This window comes from Puntigrus tetrazona, chromosome 7, assembly GCF_018831695.1.
Source record: "Puntigrus tetrazona isolate hp1 chromosome 7, ASM1883169v1, whole genome shotgun sequence".
In the NCBI taxonomy this organism is placed as follows: Eukaryota; Metazoa; Chordata; class Actinopteri; order Cypriniformes; family Cyprinidae; genus Puntigrus; species Puntigrus tetrazona.
In genome coordinates this window covers 12,618,986-12,632,997 of record NC_056705.1, presented here as the reverse complement: position 1 = coordinate 12,632,997, position 14,012 = coordinate 12,618,986, and the positions used below count along the sequence as shown (strand labels likewise).

Sequence of the window (14,012 nt, the reverse complement as noted above, 5' to 3'; positions counted from 1 at the left end):
ACAGGAGGGCACTGTGGCTCTCCCTCAGATGACCAGCCCTTATATTCAACATTATTTCCGTCCACCCAAAACCAGTGACCGGCTATGAACCGCAGACCAATCCACACATCGTCCGCACGGGCCGCCGCGCTCTTATTCTTGGCCTCCATCATCATGTAATCCGAGGACAGGCCGGCCATATCGACGTGGTTTCGTCTGCAGTATTCCAGAGCCTCGGTCCATGTGTTTTCCTTCTGCACCAGGACCAGCTCATAGACCTCCATGCAATAAAACGTTATAGACAAAAGGCAAGTGGCATCATGCAGTTTAGCGTTTGATTTTAGGACCGCAGCACACTGTTCGTGTGCAGTATCGGGCTGCGTGGAGTCCCACATGATATTAGACGCGCTCTCACCTCCGCTCCATTTCCACAGCAGTGGGTTTTGGGAATCCCTGTGAAGTCCGGTCCAGAAATATTCAGAAATGATCTTTGGGTTCGCAGAGAGTAGCTTCACTTCTATATTGCTGGCCGTGGATAGGTCATCGTGGTGCTTTCTGCAGTACTTCTGCGCTTCTGTCCACGTCATGCTCTCGTTCACGTAGATGTGTTGTCTGTAGAGGCTGGTGTTCACAATAAAGAGAGACAAAACCAGAAACTCAGCCACTGCCATACTGTCGGTGCATCCGGTGTTGGCGCAAGAGCAGAAATGCGGTCAAGTTTTCAAATCTGCATTCATTTATAAACAACGATTCGACACCACACCTCTGATGTTTTCCTACATAACAAACCAATAAAAATCAGTCCTGACCAATTATAGAAATCAGCCGTTCCTCCTCTTTCATCCTGCACTGCGCTGGAAAGGGTAGGCCAAAAACAAAATGTGATTTGACTTACAAACGTGCAAGGGAAGTGGAAATGAACTGTGCGTATTGCATATTTGTATATTTCATATTGCAATTTTCATAGGTTAACACTCTTCATTTCCATCCTCAACCACTCAAAATATGCAAAACGTTTTTTAGAAGTAAAATAAAAAAGTGAAAGAATTGTGTATTGATGGAGTTTAATTATCCACGGCATAAATAATATAGCACATATCTGTGACTTTTGTATGAGATCTCAAGGCAGTTCATACATGTTTTACTAGGTGGCTAATTCGTATGAAAAACTGGCATGACCTCACTCGTGTAAATTGCGGTTTTTGCAAAATTGTATTTTATGAGTTGCCAGTTTGTATGAATTTGGATAAGTGACCTACACCTAACCCACTGGGGTTTAGACACATTGCACAAAATCATATGAGTGAGGTTGTACAGATTCGTATAAATGAGCCACCCCAAGTCATGAGACTGTGTTGGTTTATATCTCACAGATTTTTACTATTCACAATGACCTGCCCCCTTAGTTACTAGTGCTATATATGTCTGACAAGCCATTGCGTTCTTACAACACGTCATGTTGTCAGGGAGTGAAAAGTACATTAGACGACACTGACAACCTGCCTAAATGAAAGACAAAGCAGATTATGTCTGGTATATCAAATTTAGTCTATTTTTAAGAAATTCAGACCATAAATGCCATTTTATGGCTCTTTAATGTTGTGGCAGATCGCTGTAGTGCCTCAGTTCAAGCTGAACGTGAACCAGTCGTCTCAAAATAAACATGAATGAACATCAGAAGGCGTATCGAATGATTAAATAATAGACATTTTTCGAATTCTAGTTCACCGATGTCAATCTACTCTGCTGTCTGGTTAGTTTGTTTGTGGGCCAGAATGATGTTTCGCTGTTATAGTTATCAATCAAACTCCTGAGGGACCGATACAAATAAATAATAATCATAAAAGTCAATGAGAATTGTGAGATACAATATTTATGACTGTGAGAAATCAACTTTTATATTTTGAAGAAGAGCAAGAAAATTAAAAAATGTCCAAATGAACCATCTACTAAAATAACAAAAATAAAACGGCAAGGACTGGATAATTAATTATAGTGATTTTAAAATGTTTTAGGTGTTGCGTTTGAGCCAATTTGACCCATTTATTGAATGTTACAAAAACATTGTGGTTTCCTGTCTGTATGAACACCAGTGTCAGTGGAAAATACGATACATCACATGCATGTATGCACAAAGGGTGACAGCATGTCTGTTCGTATAAAAATGTGGATATTGTGGGATTTTGAATGACTGTACCTTACCGAAGTTATAATCCACTATTAAAATATATTTTAACATAGCATTTAATGATCGCATAATATCAGAAAGAAGCTCACTTTGCGAACTTAAACAGGTTTAACAATATTGGTAATAAAGGTGACATTGAAACACTGGGCATTTTACACATGGCCTGAGAGGCAAATCAGAAGATGCAAAGAATTATCGTTTAACCTTTAAATTGCAGGACAACACAATTAAACAAATTTCGATTTCCCTCAGAGTGCAGTGATAAAATTCTTCCACATGTGTAAAAACAGGATTTGGTTAGTGTGCGTGTTTCCCCGTACACATTTGTCACAAAGAATCTCTGTAAGAAAAATGTGACTCGACATACTGTACTTTCAAAGCAGTTAACTGGTATATCTGTAGTGGCAGACGGCTTTAAATACAATGCTTTCAAGTATTTTTTTTTCATTTATTACATAAATGAATTCGAAAATTACACTCTGACATTTCCAATATGTAGAAACTTTTTCAGCAGGCCAGTGTCATTGAAATTCAGACACTATTAATAGCCTGTTTTAGGATAATTAAAGTAATTAAAACGATCACTTAAAAATCACTTACCTCCATAATGTTCCAAACCTGTAAAATCTTTGATCGTCTTCTGAAAACAAGATATTTTTGATGAAAACCCGGAGGGTTGTGACTGTCCCATTGACTGCCAAACAATTAGCACTGTCAAGGTTCAAAGACTTTATGTCGTCATCTGCCATCAGTGGTTAAACCGCAATATTATGAAGCTACAAGAATACTTTTTGTATGGACAGAAAACAAAAATAACAACTTTATTGATTCCTCACCGCAACGTCACTGTAGCACTATTTTGAGCAGCGTCCTGTGAAAGCACAGTTCTGTGTTAAATGCGTCGTGTATTTATGCTTTGATTTATACAAACAGCGTATCTTTCCGTTGCTGCAGGATAATATGGTTTTAAATAAAAATGTATAAAGAACCTTTAAAGATACAATTTTAGAGTTGTTTTTTTTAATGGTTTAAGAAACCGTAAATACAAACTAAAATGTATTATATTCAGAAATATGCAGAAATTATAAACAACTTAACAGCCAGTTCTGAATAAGTGTATAAAAACTACATCTTAACAGATTTATTACAAACATAAAGTTTAAAATAACTAAACAACTAGGAGCTAACAGAATTTTGTTATTATTTCGACTAGACTTTATCGTTATTATCTATATTAGCTATTGAAATATGCAGAATATATTACTTATTTTTTTGGATCTTTAGTTTACAGGCTTGCTGTCATCCTTACTCATAGAAATCAGGAACTTCATTTTATGGTTTGACACAGAAAAAGTTTATCTTCATCTCACAGTCCATGGGTTTCCAAACCATACTATTCCGGTTCAGAACTGCACAGCGCTGGTTCATGTCAGGGCACTGGAGCTCTCCATCTGAAGACCAGACCTTATATTTAAAAGTTTCTCCATTTGACCAAAACCAGTGACCAGCGATAAAGCGCAGACCGATCCACACATCATCTGTCAGGGCTGTTGTGCTCTGATCCTTCGCCTCAGTCATGTTTTGCTCTGAGCTCAGTACGGCCAGATCTTTGTAGTTTTGTCTGCAGTATAGCAGGGCCTCTTCCCATGTGCTTTCCTGCTGAACCACGGTCATCTTAGAGAGCTTCATACAGTAAAATGGTATTTTCCAATCACAATCAGCATCGTGCACTTTAGAAGTGGACACTTTGACAGCACCACATTGATCATTCACAGAATCTGGTTGATTGGTGTCCCAGTTGATATCAGTCGCATCCTCACCTCCTGTCCATTTCCAGTTTGTTACGATATGGGAATCTCTTTTAAGTCCAATCCAATAAAAACCCATAGTGATGAATGGATTATCAGAGAACTGCTGCAGTTCTTCATTGCTTGCTGTGGACAGGTCATCATAGTTATCCTTGCAGTATTTCTGTGCATCTGGCCACTTCAACTCTTGACTCACATAGTAGTGTGTTCTGTAGATGCTGGTGTAAAGTCCAAAGAGATTTAAAAACAGAAAAACAACGATCGTAGACTTTGTTGCCATATTACCAAAGTATCTAGTGTTTTAACATCAGCAGGAATGCTTAAAGTGAGGATCACAAGATTTCTTTAAGACAGCCTTAACCAACCAAAGATTAGTCTTTACTTGTAAGACTCCTCCTCCTCTCATTTCTTTGTTTTGCTTTTTATTGGACTCCCCAACCCTGGAAAGTGTATTTCCATTTTCTAAGCTCTGGATGAAAATAATGTGAACCGACACAAAAGAAAATATGCTTTCCACCGACAGTGTAAGGCAATTCAAATGTGTTTGTACACATTATTATGTATCGTTTTACCGTCACAACTGCAATTCATTACAATTAATTATTGTTATTTCAGCACACTGATCAACTATTTACCTATTCTTGCCAACTGCAGATCTCGGATATATGATTATCAGCCTGCCTTTGATCTTTTCACCTTTTGTGTTGTGTGTTGTTGTGAAGATACTTTAAAATAAAGTGCTACTAAAACTAAAGAAATGTATTTTTTAAGAAATTACATGTGATGCAAATCAGAGGATGCAAATATACTTAAGGATTAAAGAAACAAATTCAAATTGACCTCAAAAAAGGGTAAAGTACTTCTAAATTTGGAAAAAGTGAAGATATTTAAAGTTTAATGTGTATTAAATGTACTGTGCATTAAATAAATGTATTTGTAAAGGATTACAGTCAGCAATGTTATTAAAAAGCAGCAACACACTTGAAAATTGTGAATGGTGTTGTCAAGAATGTACAGAATGCTGCGAGTGAATCTTAAACAGAATCAGTGATTTCCAAAGCATTTTTAAAACTTTTGTACTAATAAGGTTAAAAGAAACATGAATGACGCTTATATTATCGTATTGCATTTGAATCATTTGGTTCCTCTAAGAACCTCTAAGAATGTTCTCTTTGATCTCATGTGCTGTTACCTCTCAGCTTCTGTTCATGTCATGCTCTCCTTAACATAAATGTGTCACCTGTTCACAATAAAAAGACACAAAACCGTCTTTGCCATACTGTCTTCCAGTGTTGGAACACGAGCAGAAATGCCGTGAAGTTTTCAAGTCTGCATTTATTTCCAAACAGCAATTTGACACCACACCTTTCCAATGATTTCCTACATAACAGACTAATAAAAATCAGTCCTAACCAATTATAAGAATTCACAGTTTCTCCTCTTTTGTCCTGCACTGCACTTGAAAGGGTAGGTCTATATATCACAGGACAAATCAAGACGCGATTTGACTTACAAACGTGCGAAGGAAGTGGAAATGTACTGTATATCTCTCATATTGTAATTGTCATTGATCCAACACTTCATTTCCATCCACAATCAAATTTCCCCCAAAAATCTGTTTTTAACTTACAATAAAAAAAAACATGTTTAATTATTTCTTCTTAAAATTGTTATAAAAAAGTTGCATTATCTTTTTTTCACCTTTTGTGTTGTATTACAATTTTTTACAGTCATTTTTGCACTAATAACAGAACCTTCATGTCATATTTCAGTATTTTTACCAAGTAAGATATGATCCTAGATCAACATGTCTGCTCGATTGCTCCTGTCTGCTGAGAGGTTGGTTTGTTTGTAGCTGCGTGTAGCTTCGCTTTTCAATTGATCACCTCTTCTCTAGTGATCAAATATAATTTAACTGTGTACATACCGTTGATACTATCAAATTAATCTAACTAATTTGACTGCTGTTTAACTGCTGTTAAAATTAGACTCGCTTTAATCTAAAACTCGGCGGTGAGTTAGTACTTGTTAGCCGATTCATTTTCGCTCCAACCCGTGTTTTCGCGCCTATTGTGGGCTTTTTTCCGCTCCTGTTCATTTGTTCCTCGCGCTCGTTCACTCCGTTTTCACAAGCTCATCAAAACAAGAGTGGTAAGTGAATCCTTACGGTGAGTAAATGGCTTCTCCCTGCATCGTCACTTGCACCGTCTGTCACATGTATAGCTTATCCTTCTCTGTTAGCGATCAGGGATTTACGTGTGATAAATGCAGGGAAATTGCTAGGCTGACAGAGAAGGTTTTAGAATTAGAGACACGCATCTAAACTTTAATTGAGGACAGTAAGAATGCGAGGGCTGTAGATACTGTTTTGGATGCGACTAGTACAGTGAATCATGTACATTGTTCGGTTCCAGCTTCAGAGCCCCTGCAGCAGGGCAATTGGGTGACTGTGAGGCGGGCTAGTCGCGGGTCAAAACACCGCTCATCCGTTCCCATCAGAACATCAAACAGGTTCTCCCCACTCAGTGACGCACCCACTGAGAAACCTGATCAAAGTGCCCTAGTAATTGGCGATTCTATTGTACGGAACGTGAAAATAGAGACACTAGCCACCGTAGTCCAATGCTTACCGGGAGCCAGAGCATCTGACATCTTGTCAAATTTAAAAGTGCTGGCTAATGCTAAACGTAAATTTCGAAAGATTGTTATTCATGTCGGCGCTAATGATGTTCGACTTCACCAGTCGGAGATCACTAAAAATAATATTAAAGAGGTGTGTGAATTTGCAAGCACGATGTCGGACAATGTAATATGCTCTGGTCCCCTCCCTGCTTACCGGGGTGATGAGATTTACAGCAGACTGCTGGGTCTCAATGGCTGGATGTCTAAGTGGTGCCCGCAGAACAACATAGACAATTGGATGAGTTTCTGGGGCAGACCTGACCTGTTGAAAAGAGATGGTCTTCATCCCTCCTGGGTTGGTGCCGGTCTTCTATCTAGAAATATGGCATATAGTCTTATAGCTCCAACATGACCAACTAGTGCCCAGGTCAGGAAGCAGACAGACCGGCTAAACCGACCGTCTGCTAGCTGCCTCACGTCACAGAAGGCAGTTAATTCTCAGCACATAGAGACTCTTTCAACCAGGTATCACACTATAGAGACTGTGTCTGTTCCCCGAATTAGAATATGCAGAGAACGTCCAAACCAAATCAAAAGCAATAATTTAATTAATGTCCAACAAATTAAAACTACCTATAATTCAAATAAGCAAACGATAAAACTTGGCTTGCTAAATATTAGATCACTTTCCACAAAGGCACTTTTTATATATGATTTGATCAAAGATCAGAAGCTAGATTTGCTTTGTTTGACAGAAACCTGGCTAAAACCAGATGAATATATTACTCTAAATGAATCTACCCCCCAAAATTATTTCTATAAAAATGAGCCACGTTTAAAAGGTAAAGGGGGAGGTGTTGCTACAATTTCTAACAATATTCTTAGTACTTCTCAGAGGGCAGGCTTTAAGTATAACTCATTTGAAGTTTTGGTGCTGCATATAACATTATTTACAGAATCATGTGCTAGTGATAAATCTTCTGTCATGTTTGTACTGGCTACTGTATACAGGCCACCAGGGCACAGCACAGATTTCATTAAAGAATTTGCTGATTTTAGTTAGTACTGGCCGCAGATAAAGTCTTAATTGTTGGCGATTTTAATATCCATGTTGATAATGAAAAAGACTCATTAGGATCAGCTTTCTTAGACATTCTGAACTCTGTTGGGGTTAGACAACATGTCTCTGGACCTACTCATTGTCGAAATCATACTCTAGATCTAATACTGTCACATGGAATGGATGTTAAAATGGTTGAAGTACTGCAGCAAAGTGATGACATTTCAGATCACTATCTAGTCTTGTGTGAACTCTGTATAGTTAAACCTGTAAACTCTGCACCTTATTACAAGTATGGTAGAACCATCACTTCCACCACAAAAGAAAGCTTTCTAAGTAATCTTCCTGACTTATCTCAATTCCTTAGCACATCCAATACGAGGCAAAAACTTGATGATATAACAGAAACTATGCACTCTCTTTTTTCTAGCACTTTAGATACAGTTGCTCCTTTGCACTTAAAACCTGCAACCTGTGTTGTTAAAAGCGCTATATAAATAAAAATGATTGATTGATTGATTGTTGATCCCAGATCAACATTACTGTCCAAAAATATAGATTTATCCCAATCCCTACCCCTAAACCTAACCCTACCCAAAATGTATTCCTAAATCAGTGGGAAATGATATCTGATTAAAAAGGGAGTAGAAGCACCCAAACATGATCAGGACTAAGCCTAAAAGAAATATTTCCAGAAAAAATATTCCTTAAATTTGATTGGTTGATTGGAATGTTGATCCAGGAACATCTAGGTAAAATCACGTGCACTGTGAGGAGTTGGTGTGAAGCGCTGATGAATTAGTGGGGCATTTTACATTTTTTTTTCAAAAATGTTTGCACTAATAACAAGTTGTCCATGTTTGTGCTATCCATGTTGTGAGTTGGATGGCTGATGTGGAAAGATCAAAGTTTGCAATGAGTTTTAATATATCCTGTGCACTTCCCCCGGTTTCACAGAAAAGCCTAGTCCTAGACTAAAATGTTAATCTGAGCTGATTGATAAATTGGTAAATCTTGCACTGACTGATCTTAAAACATGTCAGTGCCTTTGTTTTATCTTAAGATACACACAAATAATGTTTTTTTTTCAAGGCATGTTTATAAACATTATTTAAATGTCGTAATTAAACTATGGCCTTATCCTGTCTATTTAACCAGGCCTTAATATTTTGAAGTTGTTAAACAAACCTGAAAAATATTTGATGTAGAACACTGAACACATTTAGAATTTGTGAATTTTTTTTTTATGTACAGGTCTATGTTTTGTCTCAAAAATACAGACGAGAGAGAGATGAGAAACCTTTTATGAAGAACCTGCATTGAAAGTGCTATTAGGTATAGAATATTTTATTAATAATTTATTAAGAATATTTCTTTGTTGATTAATATTAGGCCTATTTATAAATAGGGTTTTTACTTCTCTATCTGCCTGGTCTTATAATAGGCCTATATTAGAAATTAACATAAAATCAATCTGTAACATCCATAACTGAATGCATAAATAAATGATAGTCTCACTGACATTGAACATAAATAATAAAACACAAACTAGATACTATGATTAACAAAAATATATATAAATAAATACAATTAATTAATTATGATTAATTGCAATTATTTTTAATCAGCTGCCATCAACAAATCTGTTCATTCAATGAAAATTCAAAAGTGTAAATTCATATAAACTTTAAGAAAGGATATTTTCGTGGCAACAAGAAATATCTTCTTTCAGTATCAATGCATCGGAGCATGTAGCAAGGATCTAAATCGTCAAGGGACAGTATTTTACAAGGAAGAACCAGAAACTCACATAGTTTGTGAGCAAAAATTTTATTGAATAAACACTAATTCACATGAACACATAAGCATAAACACACAATAAAAGTGCTAAGAAGGCTTGACGGTAAACCATCAGGAAAAGCAGAGAATGAAGCTATAGAAAGTCGGTTAACCACCTGTAAATCATCAACACAGTTCATAATGTGGTCTATAATTAGTATTAAACCTATGTTTAGTTTAGTTAAATGCATGATACTTGCATTAACTTGATGGTTCAGATGCAGTCTCAGATGAAGTCTTGATGGTTCTGAGATTTTGGACTTGCTTTCACTTTCTCACGGTTTGAATAGCGATGAACTTCAATGTCCTGATGATGATTAAGAGTTTCTTCCCAAGTGGAAGGTGAAAAGAGCTAAGAGTGAGATCTGCTGAGATCCAAGGATCTTTGGTTAAATGGAAAGTCAAGGCCGCAAGACCTGGCACAAAAACTAAAGGGTTGCAGAGGTGCTCAAATTCTAATCTCCTCAGTGTCATACAGGATGCCAGCTGGGTTGTTCCTAGCCCGCTAGGGCGGGGGTGCTGGTTTCAGAGGACAGAAAGTCGTAGGACCACTTGTGGACCAAAGAGCCAATGCACATCTTGATATTGCTGAGTTCAGTGTGTTCAAAAATATTAAAAAAATGTGTTGAGCCTGGATTATATCTTTACACCTAAACCTAACCTTACCCATGAGTAATGCAATCAGAGGAAATAACAAATGAATGACACTGATGTACAAGCACCAAACACTGATTGTAAGCCTAAACCTCGCAAAAACTATAAACTGGTTCTTCAAATCTGATTGGTTAATCACAATATTGTTCCAGGGTCAACAAAGATGTTGATCCAGGAGTATGTCAAACTCAGCAAAATCAGGTTCTGCAAAGAAGCATCCTCATGAATGAATGAATAAAAATAAGAGAAAAAGACACGATTGTAAGAAAGCAAGTTAATATTTTGAAATTTATAGATATTTTAAGAAAGAAATTGTTCTCCTGTTGGGATTAACAATGTAGTTGAATATTTGAGCTTCAGAAATTCAATAGTTAAGAAGTAAAGAACTCTAAACTTACACAAAGAATCATTTTCCCAATTAAAGGCTTTTTCAGAAATAACTTGGTTCTAAATAGAATTGTGTAAAGCACCTTTAAAGAACATTTTTTTTAAAGTTTTATTTAATGGTGGAAAAAAGGCAAAATAAGTACAAACCGAAATAAATTAGTAGTCAGACACAACTATGCTTTCAAAGGGAACAAACAACTTAATAGCCAGTTCTGAATATATGTATTATGAACCAGAAAAACTACAAGTTAACAGAGTTTTTACAAACATAAAGGTTAAAATTACAAATAAACTAGGAGCTAATAGAATTTATTTTTTTTAACTTTATTATTATTATTATTATCACAATGCACTGCAGTTAAATACATCTAGATGAACTATTAAAATATGCTTCAAAACTAGTTTCTATTTTAAAATGACTTTATTGTTTGACTATTTAGATTATTGTTGTTATTGTTACTCATATGAATCAGGGATTTAATTACTGAGACAGAAAAAGTTTATCTTCTTCTCACAGTCCATGGGTTTCCAAACCATACTATTCCGGTTCAGAACTGCACAGCGCTGGTTCATGTCAGGGCACTGGAGCTCTCCATCTGAAGACCAGACCTTATACTCAAAAGTTTCTCCATTTGACCAAAGCCAGTGACCAGCGATAAAGCGCAGACCGATCCACACATCATCTGTCAGGGCTGTTGTGCTCTGATCTTTTGCCTCAACCATACTCTGCTCTGAGCTCAGTACGGCCAGATCTTTGTAGTTTTGTCTGCAGTATAGCAGGGCCTCTTCCCATGTGCTTTCCTGCTGAACCACGATCAGCTTAGAGAGCTTCATACAGTAAAATGTCTTATCAGAATCACAATTAAGATCATGCACTTTAGCAGTGTACATTTTGATGGCACCACATTTTTCATTAAAAGAACTTGGTTCATATCTGTCCCAGTAGACATCAGTCGCATTCTCACCTCCTGTCCATTTCCAGTTTTTTGGGTTTTGGGGATCTCTACTGAGTCCAATCCAAACAAAATCCCAAAAGATCGGCAGATTTGCTGAAAGTTGTTGCAGTTCGTCATTTCTTACTATGGACAGATCATCATAGTTATCCTGGCAGTATTTCTGTGCCTCGGGCCATTTCCTCCATAGATTCACAAAGTAGTGTTTTCTGTAGATGCTGTTGTTTAGTCCAAAGAGATTCAAAAACAGTAAAACAGTGATTGTTGCCTTTGGTGCCATATTGCCAAAGTATCCAGAAGGAATTAACATCAGCAGGACTGCTTAAAGTGAGGTTCACAAGTCCAGATTTCTTTCTTGTAGACCAGTACAACAGTCTTGACCAATCAAAGTCCTTTCTTGTAAGACTCCACCTCTTGACTTCCCATTCATTTGTGTTGCACTTTCCCCAACCCTGAAAAGTCTAATTCCATTTCCTAAGCTCTAAATGAAAAATAATGTGAACTGACATGAAAAAAAGCACAAATGCTTTCCAACTAGTGTAAGAGAAGTCACATATTTTTGTATGCATTATTATGTATCATTTCACAGTCACAACGGCAGTCAATCACAATTAATTATTATTATTTGCTGTGTGCTTTTGATCTTTTCATCTTGTGCATGTTATTTATAAAATAATTTGTTACTGAAACTGAAGAAGTGTCCTTTTTAAGAAACTACATGTGATGCAAATCAGAGGATGCAAATATTGTTTAACTTTCAAACTAACTTAAGGACAACATAAACAAATTCAAATTGACCTCAGAAAAAGGTAAATTGCTTCTGAATATGCAAAAGTGAAGATATTTACAGTTTAATGCGCATTAAATGTACTATTTAAAAAAATGGATACACATTTTGAGATTACGGTTAGCAGTATTATTAAAAAGCATTAACAATACTAGATGATAGTGGAAGTAGGCTTCAAGAAAGCATAGAATGATGTGAGTAAATCTAAAAAAAACAGTGATTTACACAGTTACTGAAAATTCTCTAAGAAAGTTCTTTTAACCTGGTTTATGCTCATAGACACAAAGCTTGAAAACTTCCCTCCAATGTGACGTTACCATCAAAAAATGGACCTTCTCAGAACATAGCTCTTTTAAAGTAACTGCTGAATGTAATATTCCTTATGAAGTAAAGATAAAAACGTTCTTTTATTAAAGCTGCAGTCAGTAACTTTTCTTGCTTTAGTGGCTAATAAACAGAACTGCATGCATCTTGTGGAAGAACGTTATAGCTTTATTCAAGTGTGCTATAACTTAAACTTTTAGTCTTTTTTTATGTACTTTTCAAAAAGCGCTTTCTCAGAAATATACTTAAAATTAACTTATACTTAGGAAAAGTCAAAGTCAAAATGTATTCAAGCCATACTTGATGCTCCTAGCATGTGGTAGGAGGTGTACACATTTGTACAAAAACAAAAACACTACTGAAGAATACAGGAGCTGGTCATATAATTAGAATATCATCAAAAATGTATTTCACTAATTCCATTCAAAAAGTGCATATTATATTAATTCATTACACACAGACTGATATTTCAAATGTTTATTTCTTTTCATTTTTGATTATTATACTTACAACTAATCAAATCCCAAATTCGTTATCTAAGAAAATTTGAATATATTACTTAAGACCAATACAAAGAAAGGATTTTTAGAAATCTTGAACAACTGAAAACTATTAACATGTACAGAACTCAATACTTAGTTGGGGCTGCTTTTGCCTGAATTACTGCAGCAATGCAGCGTGGCATGGAGTCGATCAGTCTGTGGCACTGCTCAGGTTTTATGAGAGCCCGGGTTGCTCTGATAGTGGCCTTCTGCATTGTTGGGTCTGGCATATCACATCTTTTTCTTCACAACTGGCCAGCAAACTCGCCTGACATTAACCCCATAGAAAATCTATGTTTTCTATGACTTTGCTGGCCAATTAAGAACAGGGATACCATGGCCCTTAAACCAGGTGCTGGTAGCATTGGCACTGTGTGCAGGTGTCAAGTCCTGTTGAAAAATTAAATCTGCATCTCCATAAAGTTGGTCTGCTCTAAAACTGGTATACGGCTGTGTTGAACTTGGACCTCAGAAAACACAGTGAACCAACACCACCATGACTTGGCACCCCAAACCATCACTTACTATGGAAACTTTACACTGGACCTCAAGCAATGTGGATTCTGTGCCTCTCCTCTCTTCCTCCTGACTCTGGGACCCTGATTTCCAAAGGAAATGTAAAATTTACTTTCATCAGAGAACATAACTTTAGACCACTTAGCAGCAGTCCAATCTTTTTTGTCTTTAGCCCAGGTGAGATTCTTCTGATGTGTATGTGACAGCTGAAACCCACGTCTTACATACATCTGTGTGTAGTGTTTCTTGAAGCACTGATTTCAGCTGCAGTCCACTCTTTGTGAATCTCCCCCACATTTTGAATGGGTTTTGTTTCACAATCCTCTCCAGGGTGTGGTTATCCCTGTTGCTTG

General features: G+C 36.7%; 1 protein-coding gene across 1 annotated transcript; it reads right to left on the bottom strand.

Moving 5' to 3' along the window:
• Positions 1-10,936: 10,936 nt before the first annotated feature.
• Positions 10,937-11,778, bottom strand: LOC122348223 (putative C-type lectin domain family 20 member A). Its single transcript, XM_043243516.1, has one exon. The coding sequence runs from the start codon at positions 11,768-11,770 to the stop codon at positions 11,015-11,017; it is 756 nt and encodes a 251-aa protein (XP_043099451.1). The 5' UTR covers positions 11,771-11,778; the 3' UTR covers positions 10,937-11,014.
• Between the last annotated feature and the right edge of the window lie 2,234 nt (positions 11,779-14,012).

Coding starts and splice junctions, on each gene's coding strand:
- LOC122348223 (XM_043243516.1), bottom strand. CDS start 11,770: ATGGCACCAAAGGCAACAATCACTGTTTTACTGTTTTTGAATCTCTTT.